We start from the raw sequence: 22,378 nt of genomic DNA on the forward strand, positions 1-22,378 counted from the left end.
TTCTCTTTTTTCAGATGAATTTTTAAATGAACATCATCGTTCTGATACTGATAATGGTTCTTCTGGTTCAGAAGTTTCTGTCTCAGAGGTTGATGCTGTTAAATCTTTGTATTTGTTCAAGATGGAATTTATTCGTTCTTTATTTAAAGAAGTATTAATTGCTTTAGATATAGAGGATTCTGGTCCTCTTGATACTAAATCTAAACGTTTAAATAGGGTTTTTTTAATCTCCTGTATTTATTCCAGAAGTGTTTAATCTCCCTGATGCTTTTTCTGAAGTAATTTCCAGGGAATGGAATAATTTGGGTAATTCTTTTACTCCTTCTAAACGTTTAAGCAATTATATTCTGTGCCATCTGACAGATTAGAGTTTTTTGGGACAAAATCCCTAAGGTTTGGGGCTGTCTCTATTCCTGTTAAAATGTACTACTATTCTTACGGCAGATAGTACTAAATTTAAGGATCCTTTAGATAAGAAAATTGAATCCTTTCTAAGAAAAGTTTACTTATGTTTAGGTAATCTTCTTAGACCTGCTATATTTTTACCGGATGTTGCTGCAGCTTCATCTTTTTGGTTAGAAGTTTTAGCGCAACAAGTAACAGATCATAATTTTATAGCATTATTTTTATTCTATAACATGCTAATAATTTTATTGGTGATACCATCTTTTGATATCATGTGAGTTGATGTCAGGTATATGTCTCTAGCTATTTTAGCTAGAAAAGCTTTATGGATTTAACTTGGAATGCTGATATGTCTTCTAAGTTAACTTTGTTTTTCCCTTTCTTTCCAGGGTAATAATCATTTTTTCGTTCTTTTTCTCATATTAAGGAACAAAAGCCTGATCCTTCATCCTCAGGAGCGGTATCAGTTTGGAAACTATTTCCAGTTTGGAATATATCCAAGCCTTATAGAAACCTATAGTCAGCTCCTAAGTACCCATGAAGGTGCGGCCCTTTTTCCAGTTCAGCTGGTATGGGGCAGATTACGTTTTCTTCAAAGGAGTTTGGATCAATTACGTTCTCAATCTCTGGTTTCAGAACATTGTTTCAGAAAGGTACAGAATTGGCTTCAGTTAAGGCCTCCTGCTAAGAGATTTTTTTCTTTCCCGTGTCCCAGTTAACACAGCAAGGCTCAGCATTTCTGAAATGTGTTTCAGATCTAGAGTTGGCTGGAGTAATTATGCCAGTTCCAGTTCTGGAACAGGGGCTAGGGTTTTATTTTATCTCTTCATTGTACCAAAGAAGGTCAATTCCTTCAGACCAGTTCCGGATCTATCAATATTGAATCGTTATGTATACCAACATTCAAGATGGTTACTGTAGGACTATTCTGCCTTTTGTTTAGCAAGGGCATTTTATGTCTACAATAGATTTGCAGGATGTGTATCTGCATATTCCGATTCATTCAGATCACTTTTAGTGTTTGAGATTCTCTTTTTAGACAAGCATTACCAGTTTTGTGGCTCTACCGTTTGGCCTAGCCTCAGTTCCAAGAATTTTTTTCAAAGATTCTCGGTGCCCTTCTTTCTGTATTCAGAGAACAGGGTTTTGGTATTTCCTTATTTGGACGATTATTTTGGTATTTGCTCAGTCTTCTCATTCGAAGAATCTCATGCGATTCGACTTGTGTTGTTTCTTCAAGATCATGGTTGGAGGATCAATTTACCAAAAAGTTCATTGATTCCTCAGTCAAGGGTAACCTTTCTGGGTTTCCAGATAGATTCAGTGTCCATGACTCTGTCTTTAACAGACAAGAGACGTCTAAAATTGTTTTCAGCTTGTCAAAACCTTCAGTCACAATCATTCCCTTCGGTAACCTTATGCATGGAAATTCTAGGTCTTATGACTGCTGCATTGGACGCAATCCCCTTTGCTCGTTTTTCACATGCGACCTCTTCAGCTCTGTATGCTGAATCAATGGTGCAAGGATTACACAAAGATATCTCAATTTATATCTTTAAAACCGATTGTTCGACACTCTCTAACGTGGTGGACAGATCACCATCGTTTAATTCAGGGGGCTTCTTTTGTGCTTCCGACCTGGACTGTAATTTCAACAGATACAAGTCTCACAGGTTGGGGAGCTGTGTGGGGATCTCTGTCGGCACAAGGAGTTTGGGAATCTCAGGAGGTGAGATTACTGATAAATATTTTGGAACTCCGTGCAATTTTCAGAGCTCTTCAGTTTTGGCCTCTTCTGTAGAGAGAATCGTTCATTTGTTTTCAGACAGACAATGTCACAACTGTGGCATACATCAATCATCAAGGAGCGACTCACAGTCCTCTGGCTATAAAAGAAGTATCTCGAATTTTTTGGTTTGGGCGGACTCCAGCTCCTGTCTAATCTCTGCGGTTCATATCCCAGGTGTAGACAATTGGGAAGCGGATTATCTCAGTCGCCAAACGTTGCATCCGGGCGAATGGTCTCTTCACCCAGAGGTATTTCTTCAGGTTGTTCAAATGTGGGAACTTCCAGAAATAGATCTGATGGCGTCTCATCTAAACAAGAAACTTCCCAGATATCTGTCCAGATCCCGGGATCCTTAGGCGGAGGCAGTGGATGCATTATCACTTCCTTGGAAGTATCATCCTGCCTATATCTTTCCGCCTCTAGTTCTTCTTCCAAGAGTAATCTCCAAGATTCTGAAGGAATGCTCATTTGTTCTGCTGGTAGCTCCGGCATGGCCTTACAGGTTTGGTATGCGGATCTTGTCCGGATGGCCTCTTGCCAACCGTGGACTCTTCCGTTAGACCAGACCTTCTGTCACAAGGTCCTTTTTTCCATCAGGATCTGAAATCCTTAAATTTAAAGGTATGGCGATTGAACGCTTGATTCTTGGTCAAAGAGGTTTCTCTGACTCTGTGATTAATACTATGTTACAGGCTCGTAAATCTGTATCTAGAGAGATATTTTATAGAGTCTGGAAGACTTATATTTTTGGTGTCTTTCTCATCATTTTTCTTGGCATTCTTTTAGAATACCGAGAATTTTACAGTTTCTTCAGGATGGTTTAGATAAGGGTTTGTCTGCAAGTTCCTTGAAAGGACAAATCTCTGCTCTTTCTGTTCTTTTTCACAGAAAGATTGCTATTCTTCCTGATATTTATTGTTTTGTACAAGCTTTGGTTCGTATAAAACCTGTCATTAAGTCAATTTCTCCTCCTTGGAGTTTGAATTTGGTTCTGGGAGCTCTTCAAGCTCCTCCCTTTGAACCTATGCATTCATTGGTCATTAAATTACTTTCTTGGAAAGTTTTGTTCCTTTTGGCCATCTCTTCTGCCAGAAGAGTTTCTGAATTATCTGCTCTTTCTTGTGAGTCTCCTTTTCTGATTTTTCATCAGGATAAGGCGGTGTTGCGAACTTCTTTTGAATTTTTACCTAAAGTTGTGAATTCCAACAACATTAGTAGAGAAATTGTGGTTCCTTCATTATGTCCTAATCCTAAGAATTCTAAGGAGAAATCATTGCATTCTTTGGATGTTGTTAGAGCTTTGAAATATTATGTTGAAGCTACTAAGTCTTTCCGAAAGACTTCTAGTCTATTTGTTATCTTTTCCGGTTCTAGAAAAGGCCAGAAAGCTTCTGCCATTTCTTTGGCATCTTGGTTGAAATCTTTATTTCATCTTGCCTATGTTGAGTCGGGTAAAACTCCGCCTCAGAGGATTACAGCTCATTCTACCAGGTCAGTTTCTACTTCCTGGGCGTTTAGGAATGAAGCTTCGGTTGATCACATTTGCAAAGCTGCAACTTGGTCCTCTTTGCATATTTTTACTAAATTCTACCATTTTGATGTATTTTCTTCTTCTGAAGCAGTTTTTGGTAGAAAAGTACTTCAGGCAGCGGTTTCAGTCTGAATCTTCTGCTTATGTTTTTTATTAAACTTTATTTTGGGTGTGGATTATTTTCAGCAGGAATTGGCTGTCTTTATTTTATCCCTCCCTCTCTAGTGACTCTTGTGTGGAAAGATCCACATCTTGGGTAATCATTATCCCATACGTCACTAGCTCATGGACTCTTGCTAATTACATGAAAGAAAACATAATTTATGTAAGAACTTACCTGATAAATTCATTTCTTTCATATTAGCAAGAGTCCATGAGGTCCACCCTTTTTGTGGTGGTTATGATTTTTTTTGTATAAAGCACAATTATTCCAATTCCTTATTTTATATGCTTTCGCACTTTTTTATCACCCCACTTCTTGGCTATTCGTTAAACTGAATTGTGGGTGTGGTGAGGGGTGTATTTATAGGCATTTTAAGGTTTGGGAAACTTTGCCCCTCCTGGTAGGAATGTATATCCCATACGTCACTAGCTCATGGACTCTTGCTAATATGAAAGAAATTAATTTATCAGGTAAGTTCTTACATAAATTATGTTTTTCAGGGTAAAAAGTGGCTTTAAAGAATTCCACCAGGGAAATAGAAGTAATTTCGCCAGCCAAAAGATCTTTAGATCATTGGGCCCTGAGTATACAGGGAGTGCAGAATTATTAGGCAAGTTGTATTTTTGAGGATTAATTTTATTATTGAACAACAACCATGTTCTCAATGAACCCAAAAAACTCATTAATATCAAAGCTGAATAGTTTTGGAAGTAGTTTTTAGTTTGTTTTTAGTTATAGCTATTTTAGGGGGATATTTGTGTGTGCAGGTGACTATTACTGTGCATAATTATTAGGCAACTTAACAAAAAACAAATATATACCCATTTCAATTATTTATTTTTACCAGTGAAACAAATATAACATCTCAACATTCAGAAATATACATTTCTGACATTCAAAAACAAAACAAAAACAAATCAGTGACCAATATAGCCACCTTTCTTTGCAAGGACACTCAAAAGCCTGCCATCCATGGATTCTGTCAGTGTTTTGATCTGTTCACCATCAACATTGCGTGCAGCAGCAACCACAGCCTCCCAGACACTGTTCAGAGAGGTGTACTGTTTTCCTTCCTTGTAAATCTCACATTTGATGATGGACCACAGGTTCTCAATGGGGTTCAGATCAGGTGAACAAGGAGGCCATGTCATTAGATTTTCTTCTTTTATACCCTTTCTTGCCAGCCACGCTGTGGAGTACTTGGACGCGTGTGATGGAGCATTGTCCTGCATGAAAATCATGTTTTTCTTGAAGGATGCAGACTTCTTCCTGTACCACTGCTTGAAGAAGGTGTCTTCCAGAAACTGGCAGTAGGACTGGGAGTTGAGCTTGACTCCATCCTCAACCCGAAAAGGCCCCACAAGCTCATCTTTGATGATACCAGCCCAAACCAGTACTCCACCTCCACCTTGCTGGCGTCTGAGTCGGACTGGAGCTCTCTGCCCTTTACCAATCCAGCCACGGGCCCATCCATCTGGCCCATCAAGACTCACTCTCATTTCATCAGTCCATAAAACCTTAGAAAAATCAGTCTTGAGATATTTCTTGGCCCAGTCTTGACGTTTCAGCTTGTGTGTCTTGTTCAGTGGTGGTCGTCTTTCAGCCTTTCTTACCTTGGCCATGTCTCTGAGTATTGCACACCTTGTGCTTTTGGGCACTCCAGTGATGTTGCAGCTCTGAAATATGGCCAAACTGGTGGCAAGTGGCATCTTGGCAGCTGCACGCTTGACTTTTCTCAGTTCATGGGCAGTTATTTTGCGCCTTGGTTTTTCCACACGCTTCTTGCGACCCTGTTGACTATTTTGAATGAAACGCTTGATTGTTCGATGATCACGCTTCAGAAGCTTTGCAATTTTAAGAGTGCTGCATCCCTCTGCAAGATATCTCACTATTTTTGACTTTTCTGAGCCTGTCAAGTCCTTCTTTTGATCCATTTTGCCAAAGGAAAGGAAGTTGCCTAATAATTATGCACACCTGATATAGGGTGTTGATGTCATTAGACCACACCCCTTCTCATTACAGAGATGCACATCACCTAATATGCTTAATTGGTAGTAGGCTTTCGAGCCTATACAGCTTGGAGTAAGACAACATGCATAAAGAGGATGATGTGGTCAAAATACTAATTTGCCTAATAATTCTGCACTCCCTGTATTTGACTGATATCTTAACTACAGGCCATCTATATCTAGAAACAATTTAGGTGCACGCCAAAGCCATAATGTAGACTCATTTGGAGCTTTATTAATATTAGAAGTGCATGGTGAACATATTGCTGTGAGCAGAGGTCAGATAATTCAGGCATCAGGCCAGAATTACCTGAGGAAATAAGATACTGAGGTGGTGCCATGTATAATGGTTATCGGCATTGTTGTGTGTGAGCTGAGCCTCATGTGAGTAATCAGCCTGTATGGGGATCACTTCAAGAGTCAGGTTCAGCCACCAAGTCAGTAGCCTCTCTAGCATAACAGGAGACATAGAGCATTAGTCATGGGATTGAGGCTTATTATGAAGCGCTATTGCCGCTTATACGATGCAGGTGTAGAGCAGATGGTCTTCTGAGGTGAAACATTGTATATTTCAATCATATAATAACTGTTTAATGTCCCTTTAACCCAAATACTTTAGGACATATTCACAGAGCCTGGCAAGTTAGTTGTTAGTTCCGTCACACAATACACACGTCATCTCTTCATATCAGGATATGTTTGCTTTCTCAACTCAAAAACCAAGATAACTATTATGATTAACCTTTAAAAGAACTCCATCCAGTTTTACTGGTTTGTGTATGATTCATTCTTAGCATTAATGCGTGAGTCTCTGCTTTCCAGTCACACTGTTGCTTTACACCACCCTAAGCCTGGAGCATTAAAGCACATTCATTATTTTTTATTTTTTGTTATTTATGCAGATTATGTATTAGCAATTAAGTGCTGCATTGCAAAAGATCTGCATACAAAATAAAAAAAAAAAATAATTTAAAACTATGACAGAAAAATTTGCATTGATTTAAAGTTCAGGGACATACCTTTATGAAACGTTTCTTTTGTGGTATTTAACGTTTATGTGGCCAGTTAGGGGAGCTATAGATACACTTCTATACAAATTAAGCAGTCACTGTGTAGAATGTTGCAGAGCTTGGATTGTAAATCTTGTAGGATGCTATCTAGTCTCTCTTGGTACAGTATAAAAAGAGTTAAATTACATGTAACACAGAAAATAAATACTGAAAGCATATTGCAAAGTATTTTTTCCCCATGCAACAATAAACATTTTAGGGGAATTTAATGAGATTAAAGGGACAGTAAACACCTTGATATTTTTATATATAAAACCATTATGAGAATTTAATTTTGCAATATAGTTTCAATCTTTATTTTGCCCCCCTTTCATGTAAGTTAGCATTTTCTTATTCTCAAGAGCTGTAAATGCACCCTGCTTGCTTCATCCCTGCTACATATATTTTCCTAACTGGCTTTAATTGATAACAGCTGCAATACAATTGTAATCACAATGTGTTTATTTAGTGTTCCTGAAATGATCTATAAAGTGGTATTAAACACCTAATGGCTTTGTGTAAAATTGTGCTTTGAGAAGAAAAAATATACAAAAAGTGCAAATCAAAGAGCTAGTTTAGGAAATTTGTAGCATTTTGAAAACCCCAGTTACAGATTTAGTTATTGTTTGGCCTCTCTAGAGAGAGGAACTCAAAACACAATATTTACACATAAACAAGAGGTCTTTACTGTCTATTTAAGGTATCATTTTCTTCTGTTATTTTTAAGAAGTGTATAATGTAGAACATTACTAGCTGCTAACAGACAAGATTATTCTAGGATGACCTTGTATGAGAACAGGTCATACAACTACAATTACTGCTCAGCTGATTATATCATATGCACTTCAGGCATCTTGAAAAATCAGCCTTCTAGTGGTTCCTGTGATCTGGAGTTGGGAAAATAATGGTCACTAAACCTTTTTAAAATGAATTGTGGAATTCAGATTGTTCATATAATGTATCATTTTTAGAGAAATTAAACACCCCTTGCTTTTGCATAAAAACAGTATGCTTGCCCCGTGCTCCTTAAAGAGGACAAATGGCAAATTGTTTTACTTATAGGTTTTCAAAATGCTTCAGATCAAATAGATGGTTTAGGTAGTATGCAGCAATTTAAAAACCTAGGTTATTAAAAAAAAATGTATTACCTGAATACACTTTTCAGCTAGCTTGGCAATACCTAAAACACCTTGAATACCTAAACTTTGATTTACTGTTTACCCTTATGTCACTCAGATTACACTTCAAATCAAATACGCATTCGCACAAATATCAGGAACGCGCACAAATACTGCAAAGGCGATCAGATGATTAGCCTGAATTGCACAACTAAACACATGTGCATAAATAACTGCTATTCGCTTCAGCGAGCCAGCTGGACAGACTGATGATTGGCTGAAGCTTCTTTAAAAAAATTGATTGCGGTTATAGGACGTAATGAAAATTTGACAGGCAGTGATTTTCACTAGGCATAAGTTACTATTTGCCGGTAAGGTAGTATTTATACAAAAGTGCTGGCATATATATTTTTACACATACTAACAATTAAAGGGACATAAGGCTATCCTATGAACTAGATAATTTTAAACAATGTCTGGCTTCTTAGCTTAGATACCTTCTTTTTCAAATAAAGATAGCAAGAGAACGAAGAAAACTTGATAATAGGAGTAAATTAGAAAGTTGCTTAAAATTGCATGCTCTATCTGAATCACGAAAGAAAAAAAATTTGGGTTCAGTGTCCCTTTAACCCCTTAATGACCACAGCACTTTCCCGTTTTCTGTCCGTTTGGGACCAAGGCTATTTTTACATTTTTGCGGTGTTTGTGTTTAGCTGTAATTTTCCTCTTACTCATTTACTGTACCCACACATATTATATACTGTTTTTTCTCACCATTAAATGGACTTTCTAAAGATACCATTATTTTCATCATATCTTATAATTTACTATAAAAAAATATATAAAATTTAAGTAAAAAATTGAAAAACACACACTTTTTCTAACTTTGACCCTCAAAATCTGTTACACATCTACAACCACTAAAAACACCCATGCTAAATAGTTTCTAAATTTTGTCCTGAGTTTAGAAATACCCAATGTTTACATGTTCTTTGCTTTTTTTTGCAAGTTATAGGGCCATAAATACAAGTAGCACTTTGCTATTTCCAAACCACTTTTTTTCAAAATTAGCGCTAGTTACATTGGGACAATGATATCTTTCAGGAATCCCTGAAAATCCCTTGACACGTATATATTTTTTTTTAGAAGACAACCCAAAGTATTGATCTAAGCCCATTTTGGTATATTTCATACCACCATTTCACCGCCAAATGCGATTAAATAAAAAAAAATGTTCACTTTTTCACAAACTTTTCACAAAATTTAGGTTTCTCACTGAATTTATTTACAAACAACTTGTGCAATTATGGCATAAATGGTTATAAATGCTTCCCTGGGATCACCTTTGTTCAGAAATAGCAGGCATATATGGCTTTGGCGTTGCTTTTTGGTAATTAGAAGGCAGCTAAATGCCACTGTGCACCACACGTGTATTATGCCCAGCAGTGAAGGGGTTAATTAGGGAGCATGTAGGGAGCTTTTTGGGGTAATTTTAGCTTTAGTGTAGTGCAGTAGACAACCCAAAGAATTGATCTAGGCCCATTTTGGTATATTTCATGTCACCATTTCACCGCCAAATGCGATCAAATAAATAAAAAAAAAAGTAAATTTTTTCACAATTTTAGGGTTCTCACTGAAATTATTTACAAACAGTGTCAGGGTGCCAGGAATCAGACTGAGACGAGAAGTGCAAAAATAATCACACCTTTATTAATAGCAAAAAATAATAAAATGTCCACAAGTCAAATAACAAGCCAGGAATCAAAACCAGAGCTGGTAGTCAGACGAGCCGAGTCAGGAGCCAAAGCGAGTAGTCAGACAAGCCGGAATCAGGAACAAGGAGAACAGCAGAGTCAGGAACAAGCCAGGGATCAGGAACCAGGAGGGATGTCAGACAGCCAGGTAATACACAGGAGCTCTCACAAACAGGTCTGAGAAAGCGCAAGGGCAAAGCATACTGAACAGAGGCCCTTTAAATAATAAGTGATGACATCACAATTCTGAGACTGCATCCTGTCTCACACGGATGATATACACCAGTCTCGCCATAAAAGGAAGTGCAGGAAATGAGCAGCATCACACAGTATGCACCAGAGTCAGCAAGAGAGGTGAGTAAAATGGCTGCCAGCAGCACATGGCAAACAAAACAGGGAAAAAACCCTGACAAACAGCTTGTGCAATTATGGCACATATGGTTGTAAATGCTTCTCTGGGATCCCCTTTGTTCATAAATAGCAGACATATATGGCTTTGGCGCTGCTGGCGTGCAGGGTACGTCCTCGGTCGTTAAGTTTATTTTTTTGGAGGACGTACCCTGCACGTCGTTGGTCGTTAAGGGGTTAATAAGGAGTGAACATACTGACTTTACCATCACTTTAAGTGTGCTACATAGCTGTCTCTAATTGGCTTTAACTGATAAAGTTATCAAAGTTATACTAAATTAATGACAGTAGCTAGCCTTGTTGTCTGCAGATTAAAGCCCAGATTGGTTCCTCCAAATAAGGCACATGTTGGGTGGAGTTTGGCTATTGAAAAATAATTGCAGTAAAAATGATGATAATTTGTTTTAAAAACATTAAGTCTTGACTGATATAGCAATAGAACATAATGTCTTGTAAGTACAAGGTGTTGACTGCCCCTTTAAAGAGACAAAAACATGTATCATTTACACTGCACCATTATTTTTCTTAGTTTTATAACCTGAGACCCTGGGGTGGACATGTTGAGGGAGAAACACATTTTTTTTATTTTATCCACTAATCTAGAAGGTGGAGGAAGTGGACAGCAATATAATATAGTAAATCTTAACTTTTAATGTTCATTACCATTAAGTACTCAATACATTACATTAACCCTACAAAACTGACAAAGCTGATGTGTTTCGGCTCAAGCTGTATTCATAGATAATGTGTTACCAACCACCAACAGAATTAAAAGGCTAAGCAAAGCAAACTCCTACTGAATTAAATAACACAAGAGGAAGTATGCAGACCCACTTGAAGTGGCAGAATTCAATAAAAGGTAAAATCAAGGTATAATGTACAATAATTACCAGCAAAGTCTCAAAAGTGCACAGAACCCTTACAGAAGATTACCCCCAATATATATATATATAAACCTCTAAAGGTAATAATTTATAAAATATCAATCATATCAAATGCAAAATATGATTAAAAGTATGGTCAAAAGTTACTACATAATAAGCAGACAAAATGAAAAGAGGACCTTTTGGTGCTTGATTGAATTTGTCATTAAATTAATAGTGTCAATTGAGATTAGGACACTCAAAATGTTGTATTACCAATAATTAATGAAATCATATTTCAATAGTAAGCCACTTAAAACTTGAGGTAATCTTGCCATGTGACACCACAAAATGCTGAAAAAAGGAAGTAGGAGCCGTACCAATTCTGATAGTAAACAAATGTTCACGAATATGACCTGATGTCAGTGGTGAGCCCTGCATACTGCACATTACACAGGTCACATGATCACATAAATAACACAATTTACAGCTCAAACAATCTTTGATTTGAATGATTTTTTGAGTGATTGCAGAGACTACCCGTGAGAACATAGTTGCTTGCTTTACATCTGCTACTATCACTTGAAAATGCATTTGAATGTTAAAGGAACAGTATACACCAATTTTAATTTAACTGCATGTGATAAAGAATAATATGCACAGATACTGATCTAAAAATCCAGTATAAAACCTTTTAAAAACGTAGAAGCTCCCAATTTAACACTGCTAATGAGATAAGCCTGGGACACCCACTGTAAGGGGCTGATAGAAGTCTGTATACATCAGTATACATCTAACACTTTGGGGCTTGATTAGGAGTTTGAAAACTGAAAATCAGCAAAATGTTATTTAAGACTTCCGGTGGGCGGCGCACCAAGATGGCTGCAAAGTGCTGAAGCTCCGTTACATCTTATGCTTAGAAACTTGCTTACAGCCAAGACTTACTGCCATCCATATCTCCCTTGACTACTTGCTGAGTCCGGGAACCAAAGTGGATAGAGAGTTTGCCACCTTCTCTCCCCCGGAAAGTGCATTAACAGTTTTTCTCACAACACGGCAAAGGTGTCAATAGCTTGTTTTTTTACCTTCAAAGATGGCTACTAACCTTATTGTTAAAGAACTCATGACAGTGTTCCTACCTCGCTTGGATACCCTGATATCTTCCTGCCTGACTCTTCATGAAGAGATACGGTCACTCCATCGACCAGCCTTGCTGCCGGCATCCATTTGTGACCCTAGCAATTCTATCCTTGAGGCTCCAGGACCTCCATTGCGGGTTTGTACCTCAGACACCACACGGCAGTACGAGCCGCACTTTGACCCACGTTTTTATGCTACCCCCTCTTCTTATTGTGGATCTTCAATGCCCGCCTTACAAGATTGCGACGTCTGCTGTGGTGCACAGCAAATACTGCAGACCTTCTCTGTAACAGACCAGCGGCTTCCTTACCTTAAAGACGCCGCAGCACATGAGGCATGCGGGACTCCCTGGCAGTCAGGACTTCTGCTGGATATGTATCATCGGCGCAGGCAGCAATCCTTTGACCCGCATCTATCCCCATCACCTAAAAGCATTCTACCAATGTTCCACTTGTGGAAGCTGAAACCCACCCGGCCTGAATATCTCAAGCTGCAAACGGCATCCACCGGACACAGTAGCCGTAACAGGTCTCAGTTGTGGCGCAGCTCGAATGTGAGGGGCAGGCAACTTGCTTTGGTTCTCTTGTGGACTGACAATATGGGACTCGCGGAGAGGAAACGGCAGGGAACGGACTTACAGGTTCAGTGCCGTCCCCACAACAATCATCACGGGAAGAAGCAGGGGAAAACCCGGTTAGCTGAGGGTATTGGCTGAACTGCATTCCTTTCATTACTTCACAAGAGACCGGCCACCTCTTGGTCGCAAGATATGTGAGACAACTTTGAAAGGAACCCTATGACTAGCGTTAGCCTCTGCTGCCTTAGTGGCTATATAATGTGTCTTTTATTAATGTCATTTCACTTTCTACAGGGTTTTATTTATACCTAGTTATTCCTGTTCACCTACACTTATTCTCCCTCATGAAGTATTCTAATTTTTTTTTTTTTTTTTCTTATCTTTGGCACTGGGTACTATATTCATGTGGATATTGCATTAGACATTGTGAATAGTTATCAGTCTAAAACTAGATTCCCTCATTTCACTACCCAAAGGAAGCCTATACCCGAGAGCAGAGGAGAAAACACTAAAATCCACTTTTGTTAGGTAGGTTGTTAGGACTTAGTAAGGTTTTTTAATTTTTATTTTTTACAGTGCTTGTTTACATAGGGCAACAACCCACTTAGATGTGGTGTGGTTTGTTATTTTTACTCTTGAAACTCACACTGTATATTGTCTCAGGAGAATAACCTAGTACTTCATATAAGCCATACTTTTAGACTGTACACTGCAGGGGACTTATATAGAACACCACTTCCCTTAGAGAGCTACCAAATGCTTAGCCAACTGAATTGAAAATAACTCTCACTTAACCCCTAATGGATGCCTGTGTGAGATAACAATATAAACATTGTTGAGTATCTATACCTGAGGGTACAAATTTAATACATATTTATAAAAAAGTATGCACATATCTCTCTACTACTGATATTTATTCAGTATCACACATGAAGACTTCAACATGATGTTACTGTATGTATTTTCACTAATATGTAACATGTGGCTAACACAACACAACTAGTGAATCTCTAATGAGACCTCAGGTCTTTTACCCTATCTCAGCGATATTAAGCTATTTCATGTATTTTTTATATAATCCAATTGCCTGGAAGGATGGGTTCACTATGACTCTACAGATTTCTACAAAGGTTGTTTACTTGAACAATGACTAGCAGCCTAAGCCCAAGTGTGAGCGGTTACTTTTGTTTAGTTAGTGTAATTAAATTGAAAAGTTTTTTGTTTTTTTTTTAATACGTGTAGGGGTTGGATAAACTCTCTATCCTGATCAGCACACTTTGATACTCAGACTTATGTTAGGTTTGATCATTTTCATTGCAAGAATAATGGAACTGTGCTTTACTACTGCTGTACCTTCTTTAGTACAATTGTTGGTGTTTTGTGTTAGACCTTAGCTGTGGCCCTGTCGGTCATATATATTGTTTATTTTTATTTTATTTTTTTTTTTTTTCCTCTCTCCCCTCCTTTTATTTCCCTTTTTTTCCTCTGTTTTGTTGTACCGCCCTGCATACAAAGGGAGAAATTTTGTTCCACACCATAGCTTTAATAATCCTCTGCAAATAATATAAATTGATAGGTTACTGGAATCTCTAAACATCCCCAGGGCAGTATACATTATCTACCACAGAAACTGACATGAAAGAGTACTTTCTCTCACCCTTCAAGTCCCACTACCTTGGTGTTGGCCATGGCAAAAGAAAGTACACATTTTGGGGGGCGACTAGTAACAATTGGAGAGCTGAACTGTATAAACTACATATACCATATCATACACAGATTGTTATGTCAAAAAAGTATTCACATTTTTGTGCCTCTATAGCCCTGGTGTTCATTCACTTCTAGGTCTTTTTGGAGTATTTGAAAAACGTATTTTTTATAGCTATAGTCTAAATTATATACCCATAACTATGCCCACTGTTGAGAATCTATAGTAGTACTCTGGTAACCCCTACTGATATCTATAAAATGAAGAGGTAAAAGCTATGCTAGAATTATTCTGCTAACAGATGGTTACAATCTCTCTATATTTTTTTAAGTATTTAACTGCTAGAAAGAACCTCACACTTTGAATCAATTGAAATTCTCTACCACACTTTTATTGCCATACTATGAGGCTAGTCAACAAGATGTGGGTTTGGTTGTTCTTTTATTCATGTATTTGTTTTATTTTGGTTTATTTGTTTGTGTGTATGTTTAATGGAAAATTAAGGAGCTCAGGAGACTTTAACATGGGATGTCTTAATATTTTAATTTTCTTTTTTGCTACAATCATTATCCTTACTCATAAAGTACTTATAGCTATACATTGATAAAAGTATGTCCCATAATTATGCAAATATTGCCTTAAATGGAACTATATATGACTACTATGTTTTAATACACTGTACAGGTAAGGGATCTACTGTTTTATATGTCGCAATAAATTTTGTGTAATGTTATCTGCTTACCAAAATGTAAATTTGATTTAACTACTGTTTTATACTCTGCATCAACTATTTTGTGGCAATATTGGCTTCTGTCTTGTACCTGAGTTCCTTGAATAAAAAGAATTTAAAAAAAAAAAAAAAAAAAAAAATTTTATTTAAAAATAAGCAAAAACTATACATTTTTACAAAAACACACCCAGATGGGCTATATAAATGGACCATCTACAAAACATGTATGCAAATTAAAATCTAGTGTATAATGTCCCTTTAACCAAGAGCTAGCGGATTGGGATCTATTTCTATCTATTAATTGTGAGGGAGTTACCATGCTGCATATGCTCCTGGTTCTTTTATATGAGCATCTACATTGAAAATACTTACACAAAATCTTACAAATGTCTTTGTACTGACCACTATAGTCAGTTATAAAGGATACACATTGAAAGACCTCACCCTGCATCAGATATATCTGATTTAATTTAGCCACTTCTTGTCTTGCCCTATTGATTGTAACTGTAAAGTACCCCCTTTCTTACTGAGACAACCAGATAGAAGGGGGTTCATTATAGTCCAAGGTGGGGGTGGGCATACATTCCAGGAAGAGTCTGGGAGGGGTTAGGCATTACTGGGTGTGGTTTAAATGGTTTAACTGGGACATAAACAGTTAAGGGGTGCTTTTTAAATGATTGCTGTGGTTGATATACCGGTATATGTTGTGTTTTTTTGTTTTGTTTGTTTTTTTTTAATTGAATTCTGTAAATTAACTAAACCAGCTATTTTATTTGCAACAATTTCAGGTTACAGAATTTGCGTTTTGGCCTCACAAGAGACTTAGACAAACAATTTATTTACACAGAAGCAAGACGTGTAATACCCTTTTAACAATGCAGCATAGCTCACTAAAGCTGCTACTATAGATTTAAAACAGATTGCGTCTAGCATGCATAGAGAAGTTTTACCATAATAGCATAGTGTTCTGGCATTTATTTCTATATTTATGTTGTATTAACTGGATTGTCCCAGTCTATAATTTTACATGTCATGTCAGTAAAATACTAGCTGGGTGATAGCCCTAATTAGAGGTCCAGTAAATTTTGAACTTCCTTAAAAAAATGATCACCTAATTATGCAACCAAGTTTTCACAATATGCCAATTTAGAGGGTAAGTACCAATGTCTCATGCATTCCCATCTGAGCATTGCTATTTTAAAAATTAGACACACAAATCTTAAAATTGACTTTGATTACTATGCAGATGATGATCTTATCAAGTGTGTTTTTTAGATTATATATCACCTCAGTTGACAAATTAATCACCATTTCCAGACTTATTTAATTACATTAGATGCTTAATTTCTGGCTAAAATTAAAATTATATTAAAATTCATCCTAATAGTGTTAAATGAAGATATTTATGCTCCATACGCCATCATATTTATAAACATTTCCAATATCTTGATTTCCCCATTATTAAAGCAATTTTTTTGGAGTCCAAAGACATTTACAGACATTTTTTTAGCATACCAAGATTACATTTGGGTAGATTAATTTCTTGGTTTGTTTTAAACATTAAAAGATCAACAAAAACGTATTTAAAATAGAGTCATTCTTTATACTAACACTTCATATTTGATATTTGTGTGTTAATAATTTCTGATGCAATAAACACATTTACAGTCAAACAAAAACATTATTACAAATCATTCAAATTAACAATAACACTCAACACACTTCCAGCTCATAAATCCAGATCTTAGTGTGTTGAACTTTCACAAGAATAAATCCATCTCAGAAAAGAGACTAATGCCATGAGCAGTCGCCTTTTTCGCATTTGGATCCTTGAGAAGGCTCCAAATGCACATATCTAGTAATCACAGAGGTAAAAAGTATATTTATATAACCAAATTGGCTATGCAAAACTGGGGAATGGGTAATAAAGGGATTATCTATCTTTTTAAACAATAACAATTTTCAAGTAAGATATCGGGGAAGATTATTTTACAGCTAAAAATATGTAGTGGTAATTACAAAAAGACGACTTTTACTTACATTATGTTACTTCTGTTTAGGGCTAGATTATGAGTGGAACACAATTTATCGCTCCCCCTCGAACATTATCTTCACTAGATAGAGGCTTTTAATGCACATCAGAATGCTCTTGTATTACAAGTTGAAAGCAAAATGTTTTTACACAAGCGCTAACCCAACGCACACAAAAAACAAACTTAGAATATTGTGAACGCGTTAATGTTTTCCCCCATAGATTTCAATGGAGAAAGAAAAGTGGAAAAAAAACTAACACCCTTACTTGTGTGCAAACCTGAATGTGTTTAACCAAGTGCGCTAACCTGACATGAAATATGAATATTTCACATTTCAATGTTCTACTTATTCTTTAATATATATATATATATATATATATATATATATAAAATTATTTTTTTGTAAAATATATATCTATACACACACACACACACACACATATATATATATATATATATATATATATATATATATATATATATATATATATATATATATATATATAAGTATAGATATATATACAGATAAAGATAGGAATATCTATTTAAACATACTTAGAACATATTCCCCTATGTGAAGAACATTGGAATGTGAAATATTTACAGTAAATACATACATGTGTTTACATGTTTGGAAATACATATATACAAATATAAATAAATACATATGTGAAAACACACACACACACACATATATATATATATATATATATATACACACACACTACCTGGCCACTTTATTAGGTACACCTGTTCAATTGGTTGGTAACACAAATTGCTAATCAGCCAATCACATGGCAGCAACTCAATGCATTTAGGCATCTAGATGTGGTGAAGACGACTTGCTGAAGTTCAAACCGAGCATCAGAATGGGGAAGAAAGGGGATTTAAGTGACTTTGGCAAGGTTGTTGGTGCCAGACGAGCTGGTCTGAGTATTTCAAAAACTGCTGATCTATTGGAATTATCACGTACAACCATCTCTAGGGTTTACAGAGAATGGTCCAAAAAAGACAAAATATCCAGTGAGCTGCGGTAGTGTGGACGACAATGCCTTGTTGATGTCAGAGGTCAGAGGAGAATGGGCAGACTGGTTCGAGATGATAGAAAGGCAACAGTAACTCAAATAACCACTTGTTACAACCAAGGTATGCAGAATACCATCTCTGAATGCACAACACATTGAACCTTGAAGCAGATGGGCTACACTGGGTGCCACTCCTGTCAGCTAAGAACAAGAAACTGAGGCTACAATTTGCAAAGACTCACCAAAATTAGACAATAGAAGATTAGAAAAATGTTGCCTGGTCTGATGAGTCTCGATTTCAGCTGCGACATTCAGATGGTAGGGTCAGAATTTGGCGTAAACAACATGAAAACCTGGATCCATACTGCATTGTATCAACGGTTCAGGCTGCTGGTGGTGTAATGGTGTGGTGGATATTTTCTTGGCACACTTTGGGTCCCTTAGTACCAATTGAGCATTGTTTAAACGCCACGGCCTACCTGAGTATTGTTGCTGAACATGTCAATCACTTTATGACTACAGTGTACCCATCTTCTGATGGCTACTTCCAGCAGGATAATGCACCATGTCACAAAGCTCCAATGGCCTCCACAGTCACTAGATCTAAATCCAATAGAGCATCTTTGTCATGTGGTGGAACGGGAGATTCACATGGATCTGCAACCGACAAATCTGCAGAAACTATGCGATGCTATCATGTCAATATGGACCAAAATCGCTGGGGAATGTTTCCAAAACATTCTTTAATCTATGCCATGAAGAATTAAGGTAGTTCTGAAGGCAAAAGGGGGTCCAAACCGGTAATAGCAAAGTGTACCTAATAAAGTGGCCGGTGAGTGTATGTACATCCTTAGACATGCATATATATTTATCTCTATGTTAGACCCTTAACTCAAAAAGATGTATATATACGTCATGCGGTACTTTGCCCATCATACTGCAGAATGTATATATATGTCTGAGCTGCAGGAAGCTCCAGCAGGAGTTCCTGAGCTTCAGGCATCTGTCTGCATATGGAACCGGAGCACAATCATATGAAGGCAGATGCCTGATCATTAAAGACAGTGACACTGTGTGTGTCTGTAACAGGTGTGGGAGGGACCCTACGTTACAGAAAATTATTTGAAGGGAGAGGCTACATTTAGCCACTAATCAGCAAGCGCTACCCAGGTGCTGAACAAAAAAAGGCAGGCTCCAAAGCATACATTCCTACTTTTCAAATAAAGATACCAAGAAAATGAATACAAATTGATAATAGGAGTAAATTAAAAAATTGCTTAAAATCACATGCTCTATCTGAATCGTGAAAGAAAAAAAAATTGGGTTTCATATCCCTTTAACATTAAGCGCAAGATTTATCAAAGGTTCAGCTGCAGGCTAGTATAAGCAAACCTGAAGCTGCCCACTATACACAAAGCCTGACAGAGAGGGGCAAAGATGTATGCCCATGTCTGTCCTCCTCACTTTATTAAATCTGGCCCTATAACAGTGATAACTTTTAATAGAACATTCTTTTGCCAGTATATGTATATTGCAAATATGTTTCTATATCATGACAGAAACCTCCCTTTAAATTAACTTGATACTCGTTTCTCTGCTCTGTCCAAAAAGATATATTAATTTTGTTGTTACAAAATGAGCCATATCATCATGCGCTAAAACATTAATAATAAATCAGTTTACCCTACTTTAGTTCGTTAAGATAAGGGTCAGACCGCAGAAGTTTATCACCAACATAATATTGTAGGAAATGGAAAACATAATAGTCGAGGGTTGCAATAGGTAGGGGACACCTGGAGGAAACTGGCGGAAATAGCCGAGTGTGGGCGGTGACAAACAAATATGAAAGGTGAGATCCGATATGTGGGAGGAGACTCTAAAGACCAGTGACGGAAATTACCGAACTCTGACTAGTGTCTGCTGCCTTTCACCATGGGTGCCTGCCTGGCAGTGTGCTCCCTTATCAACTGTGTGAGTAATCCACTGTGCTTATGTTACCCTTTATCTAGATCTGTTTACCATATATAGTTTGTTAGTTCTGTATTTTTATATTACTTTGTGTACTGTGTGCCCCTAGCCGCGTTCTCCCTTTGTATGTAGACTTATGGATCTGGTTTCACTGCTGGATAATGTGACTTACAGCAACAAGTGTGTGATTATACATTTGTTTACAAGTCTATTAACACACAGAACCATATCGTATTGGCCTTTTGTGTCTTTTCATACAGAAATACAAGTTGTTGTTTTTTAATAGAAAATAGACCAAGTGACCTACTATTAATATTTAAATGAATACTTGTGATGTTTATTTACATGAGTTATTTTCTATAGAAGAGTTGTGCAATTTACAATGTGCACTTTGTTGCTGTGTGGGAACATAACAAGATATATATTGTGAGCTCTTGGGAGAGGGTAAAGCAATGTTGTGTTTTCACAAAACGGGTAACCAGTACTGTTAGACGATGCAGCATTTGTGGCCCCAAGTTCACACAAAGGGTTGCTTTGTATTGCACTTTTATCCATTATATAGGACCCAGACAGACGTTTTTGTCATCCACTTTCTTTGTGTGTGTGATAACATTGAGTTGTTTTTTGATTGAGTGCTGGTGTTTTTTTATTACAGTAAACTATGTTGTTTTAGTGCACTTTTTTAGGATAATATTTTGGGTATAGAGTCTCCAAGGTCTATAGTTGCCAACCTAATATATTGCTCAGTATGAATCTATACAGTATTTCACTATTTGTAATTAGAGGCATAAGAATATATATACTGTATAAAACCAAGGCAATGTTTTTTGTGTGTAAATTTAGTAAAAGTAACAAAAAGTGTAGGTTTATATATTGTTACTTGTGTTGGTTTGTGCATGGAATAGTTACTTGTGATGTGGTCTGATAAAATGTAGCCTTAGACTTAGAGGAAGTGCAATAGCTGTGTTATTGCAAGATGTGTCACATAATCACCATTTGATGAAATTGCTATATAACTAGAGCCTCCCACAAAAAATTTTACTAACAAAGAAATAAAAAACTATCTATTTTTTTTTTAATGATTTCATAGGTATATTTTAGGAGAGAACATTAAAGGAATAGTAAGGTCAAAATTGTAATGTGCATTTCAATTTTAAATTGAAGCCTTTTTCAAATAACCTTCCATTAGCAAAAATGCATCTAGTAAAAGTTATTGCTTTTTTTTTTTTGCTTTTGAAAACCTGATTCTATTTAAAATTGAAATGTACACATGTAGATTTCCATTTTTACCTTTTGTATCCCTTTAAGTTGTAGATCAGAAGTAAAACCTCAGAATAATTTGGCGTTATTCCACATTTACAGTTTCATACATTTTCAAATGTTTTTATGTGAGCAGTGAAGGGGTAGTGTGTGTGTATATGTATATATATATATATATATATATATATATATATATATATATATATATATATATATATATATATATATTTGTATGTGTGTGTATATATATATATATATATATATAGTTATATATATATATATATATATATATATAGTTATATATATATATATATAGTTATATATATATATATATATATAGTTATATATATATATATATATATATAGTTATATATATATATATATATATATATATAGTTATATATATATATTGGAAAAGAGGTTGAGAAAAAAGCCCAACTGAACACTAAATGTTGTAAAGATGAAAAAATAAATGTGGAGATCCGTATGGATACTCAGCCTTGCATCTTTATATAGATATGGTTCTCATGTTTTTTGGATAATGTATGATTTAAGTATACGTTTTTGGAACCATAGTTCCTGTAGTTTGTAACACTGGATTATTCTGCAGCTGTGTATTCTGGGTTGTAAACATGCAAATTTATGTTTACTAAGGGCACGATCCTCTAAAGCAGTCTGGGCTGGTAATATTATTGAAGACATCTTGGGCTCCATGTATGAAGCAGCAGATGCTGTTTCTGAGTCCCATCGTTTCAGACTCACCTGAAACGGAAGTTAAGAAGCAGCAGTCATTTAGCGATATGCGAATCATGTCTGCTCGACATATGATAAATCTACCCCCTTCTCAATAC

The 22,378-nt window shown here is 36.4% G+C and overlaps 1 protein-coding gene across 1 annotated transcript in view; it reads left to right on the plus strand.

Annotated features, from left to right (window-relative positions):
* The first annotated feature begins 20,189 nt into the window (after positions 1-20,189).
* The window catches only part of SERINC2 (serine incorporator 2), a 128,854-nt gene continuing 126,665 nt past the window's right edge, over positions 20,190-22,378 (plus strand). Inside the window, exon 1 of the mRNA XM_053707093.1 lies at positions 20,190-20,270. Coding sequence (XP_053563068.1) covers positions 20,232-20,270 — 39 coding nt within the window. The 5' untranslated portion in view covers positions 20,190-20,231. The remainder of the gene's footprint in view (positions 20,271-22,378) is intronic.

Source organism: Bombina bombina, chromosome 3 (genome assembly GCF_027579735.1).
Source record: "Bombina bombina isolate aBomBom1 chromosome 3, aBomBom1.pri, whole genome shotgun sequence".
Lineage (NCBI taxonomy): Eukaryota > Metazoa > Chordata > Amphibia > Anura > Bombinatoridae > Bombina > Bombina bombina.